The sequence below is a fragment of the Carcharhinus amblyrhynchos genome, chromosome 19 (assembly GCF_965287045.1).
Source record: "Carcharhinus amblyrhynchos chromosome 19, sCarAmb.v2.hapA, whole genome shotgun sequence".
Classification (NCBI taxonomy): Eukaryota; Metazoa; Chordata; class Chondrichthyes; order Carcharhiniformes; family Carcharhinidae; genus Carcharhinus; species Carcharhinus amblyrhynchos.
The window spans coordinates 2,611,128-2,627,325 of NC_137342.1; the positions used below are offsets into that span (position 1 = coordinate 2,611,128).

General features: G+C 43.4%; 1 protein-coding gene across 1 annotated transcript in view; it reads right to left on the bottom strand.

Annotated features, from left to right (window-relative positions):
* LOC145355579 (cilia- and flagella-associated protein 54-like) overlaps positions 1–12,338 on the bottom strand; it is a 306,344-nt gene extending 294,006 nt beyond the window's left edge. Inside the window, exons 1-4 of the mRNA XM_080207830.1 lie at positions 12,264–12,338; positions 11,721–11,871; positions 8,193–8,293; positions 2,878–3,006 (exon numbers count right to left, since the gene is read on the bottom strand). Of these exons, the coding sequence (XP_080063956.1) occupies positions 2,878–3,006; positions 8,193–8,293; positions 11,721–11,871; positions 12,264–12,338 (456 nt within the window). The remainder of the gene's footprint in view (positions 1–2,877; positions 3,007–8,192; positions 8,294–11,720; positions 11,872–12,263) is intronic.
* Positions 12,339–16,198: the final 3,860 nt, after the last annotated feature.

Here is a 16,198-nt window from a genome sequence, read left to right on the forward strand (position 1 = left end):
AGATTTGCAGATTAGGCGGAGTGGCCATGCTAAATTGTCCTTGGTGTCCCAAGATGTGCAGGTTAGGACAATTAGCGGGGTAAAAGCATTGGTTTAAGGAGATAGGGCAGGGGGTGGGCCTGGGTAAGATGCTCTGTCGGAAAGTTCAGACAGATTCAATGAGCTGAATGGCTTCCTTCTGCACTGTAGGGATTCTATGAATCCCCCACTTTCAACATCCTGGAGTTACCACTGACTAGAAACTGTACTGGACTAGCCATATAAATACTTTGGCTACAAGAGCAGGTCAAAGTCTATGAATCCTCTAACAGGTAACTCACCTCCTGACTCTCAAAAGCCTGCCCACCATCTATATGGCACAAGTCATAGAATCATGGAATCCCTACAGTGCAGAAAGAGGCCATTCGGCCCATCAGGCCTGCATTGACAACAATCCCACCCAGGCCCTATCCCCATAACCCCACATTTTCACCCTGACGCTCGGGGCAATTGCGCATGGCCAATCAAACTAACTCACATGCCTTTGGACTGTGAAAGGAATCTGGAGCACCCAGAGGAAACCCACACAGACAAGGGGAGTATGTGCAAACTTCACACAGACAGTTTCTGAAGGCTGGAACTGAACCCAGGTCCCTGGCGCTGGGAGGCAGCAGTGCTAACCACTGTGCCACCAGGGAGTGTATGTTAGAGCTGAAATCATCCACTTACCTGGATGAGTACAGCTCTAACAACAGACAAGAAGCCTGACAACATCAAGAACAAAGCAGCTGGCTTTATTGCTACTCCTTCCACAAATATTCAATCCTTCTATCTCTGATGAACAGTGGCAATTGTGTGCACCATACAAGGTGCACTGCAGGAACTCACCAGGATTCCTTAGGCAGCACCTTCCAAATCCATGACCACTGCCAAAAAGGTGAAGGGCAGCATATACCTAGCAACACCACTGATTGGAAGGTCCTCTCCATTCTGACTCAGAAATGCATCATTTTTCCTCATTGTCTCTGGGTCAAAATCCTGAAACTCCCTTCCTTACAGCATTGTGGGTGTACCTACATCTCAGGGACTGCAGCAGTTCAAGAAAGCAGTTCACCGCCAACTTCTCAAGGGCAACTAGGTATGGGCAATAAATGCTGGTCTAGCCAGCAAAGCCCACATGGCGTGAGTGAATAAAAAAATCTGGAAAGTAAAAGTATGGTAGGGCACCTCAGCCCCATGGGATGAGCATCTGTACTATATGGGAAATCCTGGACATTTCTTGTGTGCAGGAAGTATTACCAGCATAGAACAATTGAAACTCCAGGTTTCCGAGCTTGCGTGGCAGCGCATTGGGAAAGTTGAAAGCTTTGCAGAAAACACATTTCTGAATATAGTCACCTGATAGCTTGAAAACATGCAGGCACAGAGTGAATTGATAAAGGCCAGGGAACCAGATAGTACATGTGTACACCTTCCTCTCAAATTGGTATTCCGCTCCGAACGCTGATGAGAGCGATGGTTTCCTGGGGAGTGCAACCAAGGCCAAGACCACAATGTCAGGGTGGCTCTGCTTCACACAGTGATAGAGGGGACCACAGCTTAGGAAGGCAACTCCATCCTTGACCCTAATATATTCCCTAGAGAGGGTTACCTCTCCATCACTTGGCTGTAAATAATTTCTTTAACTTTTTTCCAACTACCAGGTCGCTACCCTGCCTCAGAAGTCACCTAGTGGTACTACTGAAGCCACTGAGCTGCTGGCTCACTGACTGGGTCAGCAATGCATACCAATGACCCACTTTTCTAGACTGTGTTAGACTATGCATCTGACTGGCAGAATTCTGCTCCTTGGCTCTAGAACATTAGTCTGGATCTCAATTAGTCCAGTAACAGCAACTAGTCATAGAATCCTACAGTGCAGAAAGACACCATTCAGCCCATCAAGCCTGCACCAACCACAATCACATCCAGGCCCTATCCCCATAACCCCATGCATTTACCCTAGCTAGTCCCCTGACACTAAGGGACAATTTAGCATGGCCAATACACCTAACCAATCCATCTTTGGAATGCAGTACCTAGTCCATTAAGTTAACTAAAGCGAAGTGAAAATAGTCAGATGATGATCAGGAATTCAAGAAAGAGATAGCAGGAATTCAAAATAAGTATGTTCCACGAAGGAAAGGATGGGACTAACAAATTCTGAAACCCCTTGATGCCAAGCACTTAAAGAAATTATAAGGGAAGACTATGACTGATAACAACAGCTCAGTACTGAGAAAACCTGGCAAATTATAAAAAGTGTAGGGGTGAAATTAAAAAGAAATTGATGAAAGCAATGAAATCAAAGAAAAAGTATTGGCATGTAAAAGCAAGGAAACCCAACGATTTTTTATGAATACTAAGGAGTTGGAGAATGACGAAAGAAAGTTCTGGTCACCACATTATAGGAAAGAAGTGATTACACTTGAAAGGAACTAGAAGAGATTTAAAAGGATGTTGCCAGGACTGGAGAATTTTATTTATGAGGCAAGATCCGAAAATCCAGGGGTTTTTTTCTCTTGCCGCAGAGGAATCGGATTTTGGAGCTGCTCGGCACCAGGTTAGCCTGACATGGAAAATATAACATCTTTCCCACACAAGCCACTGGTTAAAATTGCAGCTGGGCCTTGAGGATGTCATCAGGGTCCCATCAGCATCTTTAGAGAAAAACCTCACTGACTTCCAGCCGCTGTCCCAAAAAAGCTGGTTTCATTGCAACCGTAGGAATGGAGGATGATGAGTGCAGGTGCAGTGCTTTATTTTGTGCAAAAAAGCACCGTTCCTTCCAGTAACTACTGGAGTTATTATACCCTGCTAAAAGCACTCATCATTAAATGAACTGGTATTTTTTCTTACCTTTATACGGCTGGTGTCAACGATAACAGTTTTTTCCATTGAAACAGTTGCTGAGCGAGCGACTACTATGCCACCCAATGCTTTCTCGAGCATTTTACATGCAATATCAAGTTGTTCAGCAGGGTTTTTCTGAAAAGTAAATACAATATATACCAGTTACAGATTTGCAGTTTCCTTTAAGGAGAAGTCTTCATAAATTTTGATATTTAGGATTTATGTTTGTCAGAATTTGTACAAAAACAAATATAAAAGGTAAAATCAGCTGCAAGCTTTTTTGGATTTTTAAAAGAAGAAATAAAACAAAAATATTCATGATTAGAAAACATCCATAGTAATTGAGAAATTCCAGCAAATCACTGAAGGAGAACTGGGATATGACCTGAAATGGGTACAGGGGTCACCACAAGTAATTAACCCATAGCCAATCAATGCTGCACAGGCAATATGTTAAATTTGTGCTCCGTGCATCCACACTGTTCACTGGCTACAGATACCAGCAAGGGGACTGACATTGTAGGTGGTACTTGTAGACAGCCTGTACCTCAGCATTGCAGAATCATGAATGTCCTTTGTAAACTGGATGTGTTCTATCAAAGATTGAAGAATGGCTGAAGATCCACCCTGTCAAACCACCTCAGGATCTCAAAAGGTTTTGATCAGATCACCTCTTATTCTTCTAAATTCTAGTGGCTACAAACCTAAACAGTCCACCCTTTCCTCATAAGACAACCTATCAACTCCTGGTATTAATCTAGTAAAACTTCTCTGAGCTGCTTTGAATGCTTTATATCTTTCCTTAAATAAGGAGCCCAGTACTGTACACAATATTCCAGATGTGGTTCAAAAAGGTAGCTCAAGGGGCAACTAAGGATGGGCAATAAATGATGGCCGAGCCAATGATGCCCACAGTCTGAAAATGAATGAAAAATGTCCTGTACAACTGAAGCATAATCTCCCACTTCCGTAATTGATTCCTCTCACAACAGCATTCTATTAGATTTCCTAATTACTCGCTGCAGATATATTTGAGCCTTTTATGGTTCATGTATTAGGACACCCAGATCCCTCTGCCACTCCAAGCTCTGTAATTACTCACCAAATATATAATAATCTTCTTTTTATTATTATTCCTGCCAAAATGGTTGCCATGCCTAAGCAGTACCTGGGCACTACCCTCAGCAGCACCCCTGGCAATGCCTTCTGGCATTACATAGTGCTGGAAGGGATTTCCATTGGGGAGGTTCACATTGGGGGCAGCAGCAGTTCAAAGGGGTTCAAAGTCTGTGTCCTTGGGGAGGGGGCGGTTCTGTTTCCATGGGGCTGGTCACTTTTTTTATTTCTACTTTTTGCAGATTGGGGTGCCCTTTTGATCTGTCAGGAGCCAGTGAGATTGTGGGTTCAGTCCCTCCAAATGGTGTGACATGACGTCAGCAGGGTTTACATCTGGTTTCTAAAAACAGGGATCTGGCAATCAGAACTCACCAGGGAAGCACTGGTAAATACTGTTTTTTCAGAAGGAACTCTTCAAAAATGCAGATATGAAAATACAAGAAAACTTACTCCAACTTATAAATGAAAAAAAGGGTTTAATAAAGAAACATCATTACTCTAAACTTGGGGCCTCGCCCTGGGCCACTCCAAACTCCCCACAATTCTACACAGATTTTTATTCATAGTGAGTCAGCTGGAGAGCTGACTACTACATCATTCTGTAATTGGTTCCATGGTTTACTGAGTCAGCTGATCCTTATAGCTTATTCCCATTGGTCACACACATCCAACACCAAGTTGTCACCAGTTACATCCTAACAGATTCCCTTTATTTTATCTTTTTAAATAATTTTCTTTTCAAAATAATTTAAGACAACAATCCTCGTGTATTCTTAATAATTTTCCAGTATCTACAACACTTTTTGTAAAATAGTTGGATACCTGTAGATTTGCATCAACCCAGTTAAGTTTGGAAACTCCCTTGTTTTCCAGTATTTGCTTAATGCTGGCCAAATCAATTCTTAATTGTTTATCCACTACAGTTTTTGTTGAGTGAACATTGTCCCATAAAGACCAAATGTCCACATAACACTCAGTTGGTACTTTCTTACCCAATGTGCCCATAAAAATTATTCTGTTAATGTGTCCGACAAATATATCCCCATATCCAACGCTTCCATGACACCAGGGTTTCAGCCGCCAATATGCTTTTGACTACCCATGTTATTTCCTTTGCTTCCCAGGCCAAGGGACAACATTTTCCTTCCTTATTTACCAGAAATATTATGAATCCAGCACCACTTGAATGTCCATCTGGTAGACTGGCATGTGAAGCATCACCAAATACAACCAATTTCATACCTTACGGTTCTCCTAGTACTGGGAATTTAGTTACACGCTCCTCTAATTTTAACTTTTTAAATGCTTTATATGTCTGCACAGTGATTAGCACTGCTGCCTCACAGCACCAGGGACCCAGGTTTAATTCCAGCCTTGGGTGACATTTTCCCTGCGTCTGCGTGGGTTTCCTCTGGGTGTTCCTATTTCATCCCACACTCCAGAGATCTGGTTAGGTGGATTGACCATGCTAAATTGTCCCTCGGTGTCCCAAGATGTGTGGATTCAGGGATTAGTTGAGTAAATAAGGCAGGATTACGGGGATAGGGCCTGGTTAAGATGCTCTATTGCAGATTCAGTGGCCTCCTTCTGGCTGAATGGTCTCCTTCTAGTTTGTTGAGATTCCATGATCAGATTTCCTTCCATAAAGGACATTAGTGATCCAGATAGGCTTTCTTAATAATTGATTTAATTTCATGGTGATCTTTACTGAGATTTATTTAAAATTGAATATAATTTAAATTCCACTGTTTAAAATTGAACACACAGCATTAGCCTGAGCCTCTGGATTACATGTCCGCTGATATTACCACTACGCCACTATCTCCCCCTCTTACTAAAACTAAAGATTCCGAGGGTGTTTGATAAAGCTTTGAGGACTTTTCCCTCCTGGGAAAATGCCAACAGTAGCTGCCTTCTTCATTGATACTTGCAATTAGTACAATAGCAGGGATTGACGCAAGAGTTCAAGTTCAAAAAAAGCAACACGCCCCACATAGACAGACAGCCAGGTCCTCAACATGCCTCAGGTGATTGAGGCAAGTTGTTGCTGACATCTGCCACTTTGTGCAACAACACCTCCTTCCAAAAGGTCAGGTAACACACACTGTGAGCAGCTATCAAGTTCATCACATCCCTGAAACCAAAACAGAAAATGCCGGAAAATCTCGGCAGGTCTGGCAACATCTGTAAGGAGAGAAAAAAGCTGACATTTCAAGTCCAGATGAGCCTTTGTTAAAGCTTTTCACCACATGCCTGAATGTCTTTGCCTCGGACTCCTATCAGGAATCTGCCAGGATGCCAGGCTGGCACTGCCCAAGGGGCATCCCGTTTAGCCCTGACCCCCCCACAGGCTCAAAGGCCTCTGTTCCATCCAGCAGGATCGGGACATCTGTTCACCGTTAAAGGGGGAGCAATAATAAACCTCGCAGGAGGGAACCATTCCTGGCAGGGCGTGGGGGCCCACAGAACACCATCCCAGACCTGCTAATCATATGGCGGCATGGTAGCACAGTGGTTCACACTGCTGCTTCACAGCTCCAGGGTCCTGGGTTCGGGTCACTGTTTGTGTGGAGTTTGCACATTCTCCTCGTGTCTGTGTGGGTTTCCTCCGGGTGCTCCAATTTCTCCCACAGTCCAAATATGTGCAGGTTAGGTTGATTGGCCACGTTAAAATTGCCCCTTAGTGTCCTGGGATGTGTAGGTTAGAGGGATTAATGGGTAAATGCGTAGGGATATGGGGATAGGGCCTGGGTGGGATTGTGGTCGGTGCAGACTCGATGGGCTGAAGGGCCTGTTTCTGCACTGTAGGGTTCTATGTTCTACATCGAAATTACACTCAAAAAAAAGCGCCTGGGAGACTCATGACTGGAGTTACCTCACTACTTGTTGGCGTCTCACGGCCCGTTGCACTGCAATTTACCAATCCGAAGGAAATCCATATTTCTATGTTCAGCTTAAATATGAGCACTGGAATGCTATCATGATTGTCTCCATAAGATATCTAAGATACCCTCATTCTACAACAGTCACATCTTCCAAAGGTTTCTACACTCACACAGAATGTGAGCAGATGCATCCTTTGAGGCAAGAGTTACCCTCAGATAAGCCAGTTAATGGTCACTGCGAGAAGCCCAACTATTAATGCTGAGTTGAGGTACGACAAGAAACAAATAACTGCAAAAGCAATCAGCAAGCAATACAAGTGGGTCCATTCCACCCTTAGACTCTCAGGTGGAACTTGATCTCACTCTTGTAGTTCATATGAGATTGTTACTACTGAGGTTTGGAACCCATATATGGGATATACATTAAGTTTAACATTTGCAATTTGAGACGTACATTAAGTGCAACCAATACAGTATTGTTTTCAACACTTCCACCTTAGACAGCTGTATTAGCCAAATAGCGCAAATCATTTTCCATTATCACAGAAGTTAATTACAAAGCTGCCACTTAAAACAAATTAAATAAGCCAAATATTTCAGACAATTTATTAATTTTTATTCCATATTTACCCATTTAAAAAGCTCTCCTGACTTAAACTACAATTGGATCTTCATGCTATTTCATTCAGCTGTTTGCGCCTGATTAATATGCAATTATCCTCAAAATGAGATTCTGGATTTAGCTGCTAACAATTACAAGATTTCACGTTTCTTTTTATTTGTTAATTATTCACCTTTTTGGTTTTGCCACAAGTAGTACAGGCAAATCACATTAACATCAAGACATTCACAATGAATGGGGACTGTACCTGTATAAACTGGTGGCACAATGGTTAGCACTGCTGCCTCACAGTGCCAGGGACCCGGGTTCAATTCCGGCCTCAGATCACTGTCTGTGTGGAGTCCGCACTTTCAGCTGGGTGCTCCGGGTTTCCTCCCACAGTCCAAACAACATGCGGGTTAGGTTGATTAGCTATTCTAAATTGCCTGTCTGTGTCAGGTGGACTAGCTCAGGTAAGTGCATGGGGTTATGGGGATAGGGCTTGGGTGCGATTGTGGTCAGTGCAGACTTGATGGGCCGAACGGTCTCCTTCTACACGTAGGGATTCTATGATTCTAAACAAAAGTCCTATTCTGATCCAGAAAGGATACAGGACTGGCATTAAAGATAGACAGAGGCTGTCCGGATTAGTCAGAGACATTTTTATCACTCCTATTTCTTATATAATCTTCTGTTTATAACATGATAATATAACTCACCATTAATACGTTTGTTGGAGCACAGTATTCTGTTTGCAGGTTGACTCTTGCAGTTTGTATCGATATTGCAATGTCACTTTGATTCTCATGTACAACAGTACCTGTCAAGGCAAGGCAAGTACTTACTTGCTGAAAGAAAGGCATACCTCCCAGACATAATTTTAACATGTAAAAATATCCAGGGGAGGCAATGCCCCCGCGATATTATTGCCAGACTACTAATCCAGAAACTCAGCTAATTTTCTGGTGACCTGGGTTCAAATCCCGCCACAGTGAAATTTGAATTCAATAAAAAAAAATCTGGAATTAAGAATTTACTGACCAGGTGATTGTTGTCAATTGTCAGAAAAATCCATCTGGTGCACCAATGTCCTTTAGGGAAGGAAATCTGCTGTCCTTATCTGGTCTGGTTTAATGTGACTCCAGATCCACAGCAATGTGGTTGACTCAACTGCCCTCCAAGGGCAAGTAGTGAAAGGCAATAAATACCGACCAGCCAAGGACACCCATATCCCACAGATGAATAAATACCTATGTTTCCACTTTATAACTCAGGGAATAATTTGCAATTTCAGTATAAAATGTCTTGCAAAAAGCTAACCTTTAAATTTGAATGTTAAAATAAATTCAAATTGGATATTACAAGTTTTAGGGTGTTTATTCTTTGAAAAGCACTCCAATACAACATAAGAATACACTCAGGGCAGGATTTTTTCAGGAGAAATCATGTTTGATAGAAACTTATTTAATTACATTGAGAGAAAGACTCTGGTTTGTGCTACATTGGGTTGAGCTTGGTGGTGAGGGGCATTTAATCAGCCACAGGGCTGGCAGGAGGGGCCTTGCCGTTTCCCCACCTCCACCCGAATTAAGTCCATAGCAGAAAGGCACATGGCCACAAATTAAGGCTGTCAAGTGGAAAATCAATGTCCACCCGAGGAACCCAGCATCTAGTCTTTGAAAAGACTCTGCAACAGTCATCAATGTCATGAATATAAATTACAAATAATAGGGAATCCAGCACAGATCTCTGTGGTATGCCACTGGACACTGGCTTCTGTCATCACCCTCTATCTCCTACAACTGAGCCAATTTTGAATCCACTTTATCAAATTATGTTGTATCCCATCTGCATTGGCCTTCATTATATGTCCCCTATGTGGGACCTTGTCAAAGGCTTTGCTGAAATCCATATAAACTACATCTAATGCACTACCCTAATCTACACACCTGCCACCTCCTCAAAAATTCAATCAAATTTGTGAGGCATGACCTCCCTCTGATGAAGCCATGCTGACTATTCCTGATCAAACCCTGCCTCTCCAAGCGGAGATATATTTTCTCCTTGAGAATTTTCTCCAACATTTCCTATCACTGGTTTGTAATTCACTGGTTTATCTCCACAACCCTTCTTAAATAACAGAACCACATTGGCTGTTCTCAAGTCCTCTGGCATCTTCCCTGTGGCCGAAGAGGAATTGAAAATTTGGGTCAGAGCCCCTGCTACTCCTCCCTTGCCTCCCACAACAGTCTGGGACTCAATTCATCTGGACCTGGAGGTTTGTCCACTATTAAGCCTACCAATACCTCCAATAACTAATAATGCAATGCATCCTCCTCTTTTAGCCTCTCCTTTGTCTCGCCTGCAGATTCTCTGTCCCAGAATACTGAGTTGCCAATCCTGACCCTCCTTCAACCACATCTCTGTAATGGCTACTATACCACAATTCCATATGTCAATCCTTGCCCTTAAGTCATCTGTTTTACCTGTAATATTCCTGACATTAAAGTAGAAGCCTTGCCTTCCTCCCTTGAAACTTAATACTGTTGCACTCCCTCTGGCTGATTGTTTTACTGTATGATGCTGTGCCCATAATCTGCTAACAGTCTATCTCCTCCTCCTGTTTAATTAGCTTAGTGGGCAGAACTCTATTCCAGAAGTCAACGGTTTGCTGACTGCCATCCTTACTTTTGAAAGATGGTGAATAATGGTCCATGGTTTGGAGTAGCAATCAGCGACGGATTGTCATTCGTACCAACTTGCCTGTGCTTAGAATCTTAAACACCTGTCTTGCCTGACGTTCCTGACTCCACCTGGTGAAATACTCACAGCGCAGAGCATCTGACAGTTCCAGCAGCAAAGTGTAAAAGAATTGGAATGAAGGACACACCCTTTTTTACACAGTAGTTGCCATAAAGCAAGTGAGTTTAAAATGTCCCAATGAAAAGATGTGCGGGTTAGGTTGACTGGCCATGTTAAATTGACCCTAATGTCAGGGGGATTAGCAGGATAAATATGTGAGGTTATGGGAACAGGGCCTGGGTGAGATTGTGGTTGGTACAGATTCGAATGGCCAAATGACCTCCCTCTGTACTGTAGGGATTTGATGCAACAAGCCAGGGAGAAGGTAAGTGTCTAAGGTAAGTGAATGGGATGTGGAAGGTGGAGTTTTGGACATTGGGATGAGGGGTGTGACGGGCAGAGCTTGGCATCAGGAGGTAGTCAGACATCAGGGGTGGGGGCCAGGGTTTGGACATCAGTGGGGAACCACATACTGGGGGAGAGTAGGACATCAAGAGGGGAGTGAAGATGCCAGAGGAAGTTAGGCCCGCTGCATTCAGTAGTAAGTTAATTTTTAATGGGGTATTGAATATTCCATGGCTCCGAAAATTTAATCTTATGAACATGAAATCTCATTCTTTCAAAGATTAATTATTGGTGAAGATTTTTTAAAATAAAAATTATTTTATTACATTCTTTTATTCCTCCCTCTTAATTATATCCTTCTTGCCAAATCTTTATTTTGCTATACATTCATGTATTAAATGTAATTTATATTGGTGAGCCTCGGGGGATAGGATTTTCTGGCCCTCCCATAGTGTATTTTCCAGTGGCAAGGTGGCCCGCCATCAGCCAGTGGTAATATCTTCCAATCTTGCCATAGTCTCTGGGGATTTGTGTGCCTACACCCTCCACCACCAGGAAACATGCCACGGGGAATAACCATCAGCGGGACCAGAAGATCTTGCCAGCAGTAAAGGCTGGAAAATTACGCTGTCTATGTTTTAGTGCAGATTCAAGGTGATTTGTTGAATATGCTTGTGGGCAGCTGTTAGTGAGGTGAATGGCAAGTGCTGTTTCTTTCCCACTGACCACAAAATTCACACCATTATGTCAAAAATGAAACTGTACCGAATACATACCATTTCCAAAGAGGTGCAGAAGAATTCTTACCGATATCCTGGCCAATATTTATCGTGCAGTCAACATCATTATAAAGAATAACCTGGTTATTATCACATTGCTATTGTTAAAACACTGTTATTTACAAGTTGGTGATTGCGTTTTCTGCATTACAACACGGACTACAATTCAAAAATACTTGATGGGCTGAAAAGCAATCTGCAACTATCTATGATTGTAAAAGGCACTATATAAATGTACGTAGATATAAAATATGTGATTTATTTAAATACATGTTATCAGCAACAGAACATCTATTTGTTTCCGATGATGAAAGGTCATACCTGATATTGTCTGGGATTTCAGATTCAAATCAGCCAGCGCTTCCAGCAACCCTGCTGCGTGCAGTGTAATATCTATCATTACTAAAGGATCAATGTCCCCTAATTTGCACCAAATAGTCACCTCTTGAAGTATGGACAGGATATGAATCCACTGAAAGAAACACAATAAATGTATAGATGTCAGCTACAAGAAAGAGTAAACTGCTGTCTTATTATTGAAACCGAAGAAAGAAAATCACTTTGCCCAAAGGGGTTACTGGTTACTCCTGGTGTTCTCAGAATGATAGTTAATGGAAATTAAATGAAAAAAACAAGAATGTTCACTCATCAAAAAACAGAATACTGCAGATGCTGGACATCTAAAATACAAACAGAAAATGCTCAACAAGTCAGTCTGTTTGAAATAGCGCCATGGAATCTTTTGCATCCATCTGAACAGGTAGATGCCTACCTCACTTTAAGTTCCCATGTGAAAGACTGCAAGCCCTCCCTCTGTATTGCACAGGAACATCAGCCTTGATTTTTATGGCCTCAAGCCCTCGCATGGGTCTTGCACTTGGAACCTTGTGGTTCAGGAGTGAGAGTGCTGTCATTGAGGCACAGCTGATACTCCATCATCTTCTTTCGATTAGGTACTTTTCAATCTTCTGGACACAACATTAAGTTCAACAAATTCAGACCACAAACTCTATCCACCTATCTTGTCTGCTTGTTTCGGATTCTCTCTTATTTTTGTTTTCAGACAGAATCACGCTTTCTCTCGGCACAGCTTCCGTTTTTTTTGCTTCTTTCCTTGCCCCGACCCCCTCAATCCTGGAAGACTAACTTTTCTGTTATTCAATCTGTTCTGTCTCCCACCCTTTCACAGACTTTCCTTTTTCCGTTCCCACGTCCACTCCTTGTCCAAAACCTATTATATCTCCAACTTTTCCCGATTGTGATGAAGGTTAATTGACATGAAACGTTAACCCTGTTTCTTCCTCAATCATGCACGTGTCTACAAAGGTCCCGAGAAGGTACGGTAGCACTGTGGGTTAGCACTGCTGCTTCGCAGCTCCACGGTCCTGGGTTCAATTCTCAGCTCGGGTCTCTGTCTGTGTGGAGTTTGCACATTCTCCTCATGTCTGCGTGGGTTTCCTCTGGGTGCTCCGGTTTCCTCCCACAGTCCAAAGATGTGTGGGTTAGGTTGATTGGCCATGCTAAGAAATTGCCCCTTAGTGTCCAGAGATGCGCAGGTTAGAGGGTTAGTGGGTATAATATGGGGGTAGGGCCTGGGTGGGATTGTGTTCGGTGCAGACTTGATGGGCTTTTTCTGCACTGTAGGGTTCTGTAATTCTATGAAGGTCCCCACCTGCCACTAGTTAAATAGCAGTGGTGCTGTAATGAGGCTCTTTGGGCCTGAACTGGCCTCAGGACAGGGAGGCTTCACTCCCCAGGATTGATGGGAGACAGGAGGGCGGAGGCATTCTTCCACTAAGCACACAGCCTCTGAACTGAAGGAGGGAGGGGTTATTAAATTACACCCATTCTTTCTGAATGTACTCACAAACTACATTTAAATCAAATGATGTAATTCTGCTGCACTCAAAGTTAGTACATGACTTTAATGAGTCAAATGTAACGATAATGGCATTTTTGTCCAGTCAATGCTGATATTCGACTGTCATAAATTTGGTTTTTACATGCATGGTGTTTTTTGCGGCTCCCCTATTTGTGCACAATCGCTTATCTTATCAAGGAAGCAGCCTTTTCCTTTTTGCCAGAATTCTCACGTTTCCCTCTGCCACTGTTGCCCTACGATAACTCTTCATAGGTCCCTTTACTGGATCATTTTTTTAATTTCTTGATTTGTTCCATTACCATTTATTTTGACCTCGAACCATCATCCCTTTGTCATTAAATAATTCTGCCCCCCCAATCGCCCCCCCCGCCCCACTTTTCATACATCTGTGACTAGTTTAAATGCAGTCCATCTCAAGCACCTTCCAGTTCCAAAGAAAGGTCACTAACCTAGTACGTTAACTCTGTTTCCCTCTGCAAGATGTTACCTGACTTACAGAGTGCTTCCAGCATTTCCTGTCTTTATTTCAGATTCCCAGCAACCACGATATTGTATTTTTGTCGTGAGTCATGCAATCAGACTGATGGCTCATACCTTCCCAAAGTTATCCAGCTTCTTTAGGTATTTAGTAGGACCAATAATCCCAAGGTTGCCTTTTTGTAGGACCGCCTTGCACTTGCGCCACAGAAAAAGAGCGGCATCCACAACCATGTCTACATCTGGAATACTACCCTAGCAATAAAAATTAGAAATATCGTTATGCGATTGGACAGCATTTGCTAAACGTGCCAAAAATTACACTGACAATCAATTTAACAGAATGTTGGTAAGGCCACAGCTGGAGCACTGTGTGCAATTCTGGTCACCTCACTATAGGAAGATGGTGATCGAACTCGAGGCGGTACAAAGGAGATTCACCAGGATGTTGCCTGGGGTGGAGCACTTCTGCTTTAAGGAGAAACTGGATAGGCTTGGATTACTTTCTCTAAAGCGGAGAGGGACGACATGATTGAGGTGTATAAAATTACTGGGGGATATGGACAGGGTGAGCAGGGAGCAACTGTTCTCCTTGGTTGATAGGTCGGTCACAGGGAGCTTAATTTTAAGGTAAGGGGCAGGAGATTTAGATGAATTTGAGAAAACATTTTTTCACTCAGAGGGTGGTGGGAATCTGGAGTGCACTGCCTGGGAAGGCAGCGGAGGCTGGAAAACTTACAACCTTTAAAAAGTATTTGAATGAGCACTTTAAATAACATTGAAGGATATGGGACAGGTGCAGGAAAATGGGATTTGTGCAACTTTAGTAGTCGTTATTGTCAGTGCAGACTTGATGGACTGAAGGGCCCGATGCACAATGGGCCCGATTTTACCATCGCGTAAAATTTGGAAAAGTTGGGTGTGAGGCAAATGGCGTGATCTGCGCCCAGTGTCTCACAACATCAGGTTAAAGTCCAACAGGATTATTTGGTAGTAAATGCCACTAGCTTTCGGAGCGCTGTTCCTTCGTCAGGTGAGTGGAGAGTTCTGATTACAAGCAGAGCATTTAAAGGCACACACTGTTTACAGAACACTGATTAGAATGTGAGTCTTTACAGCGAGTCAATTCTTAAAGGTGCAGACAATGTCGGTGGAGAGAGCATTAAGCATACACATCTCTTTAACTTATACATAATGCTATTTCCGCTCACCGCGCGTGAGAGAGGGGGCGAGCGCGCGTGAGAGAGGGGGCGAGCGCGCGTGAGAGAGGGGGCGAGCGCGCGTGAGAGAGGGGGCGAGCGCGCGTGAGAGAGGGGGCGAGCGCGCGTGAGAGAGGGGGCGAGCGCGCGTGAGGGGGGGGGTGCTTTCTACGGTGCTTTGTATAAGTAGAGAGACTTGTCGTAGACATACCAAATTTCCTGAGTCTCTTGAGAAAATAGAGGCATTGGTGGACTTTCTTAACTATAACATCTACATGGAGGAACCAAGACAGATTATTGTTGATCTGGACATAAAAAACCTGAAGCTCTCCACCATTTCTGCTTCGTCCCTTTATAGAACATAAAACATAGAACACTACAGCACAAACAAGTTGCGCTGATCATATCTATACCTACCAGGCCATAGAACTATCTGTAACTCCCAATCCCATTAAATCCCATATACTCATCCAGAAGTCCTTTAAAAGACCCCAGCCAGTTCGCCTCTACCACCACCGACAGCAGCCGATTCCACTCACTCACCACCCTCTGAGTGAAAAACTTACCCCAACATCTCCTCTGTACCTGCTCCCCAGCACCTGAACCCTGCGTCCTCTCATAGTAACCATTTCAGCTTTGGGAAATAGCTTCCGAGAATCCACCCTATCTATACCGCTCAACATTTTATAAACCTCTATCAGGTTGCCTTTCAACCTTCGTCTCTCCAGGGAGAAGAGACGAAGGTTGAGAGCCTATCCTCAGCCTATCTTCATAAGGCATGCCTCCCAATCCAGGCAACATCCTTGTAAATCTCCTCTGCACCCTCTCACTAGCTTCCACATCCTTCCTGTAGTGAGGCAACCAGAACTGCACACAGTACTCCAAGTGGGGTCTGACAAGGGTCTTATAAAGTTGCAGCATTACCTCCTGATTCCTAAACTCAATCGCTTGATTAATGAAGGCCAGTACACCATACGCCTTCTTGACCACATCCTCCACCTGCGAGGCCAATTCAAGAGTCCTATAGACCCGGATCCCAAGATCCTTCTGCTCCTCAACACTGCTAAGACTCCTACCCTTCATATTGTACTCCTTCATCCCATTGGACCTGCCAAAAATGGACCACTAAGCATTTATCCGCGTTGAAGTCCATCTGCCATTTCTCCGCCCAGTCTTGCATCCTATCTATGTCACGCTGCAATTTCTGACATCCCTCCAGACTATCCACAATACCACCAACC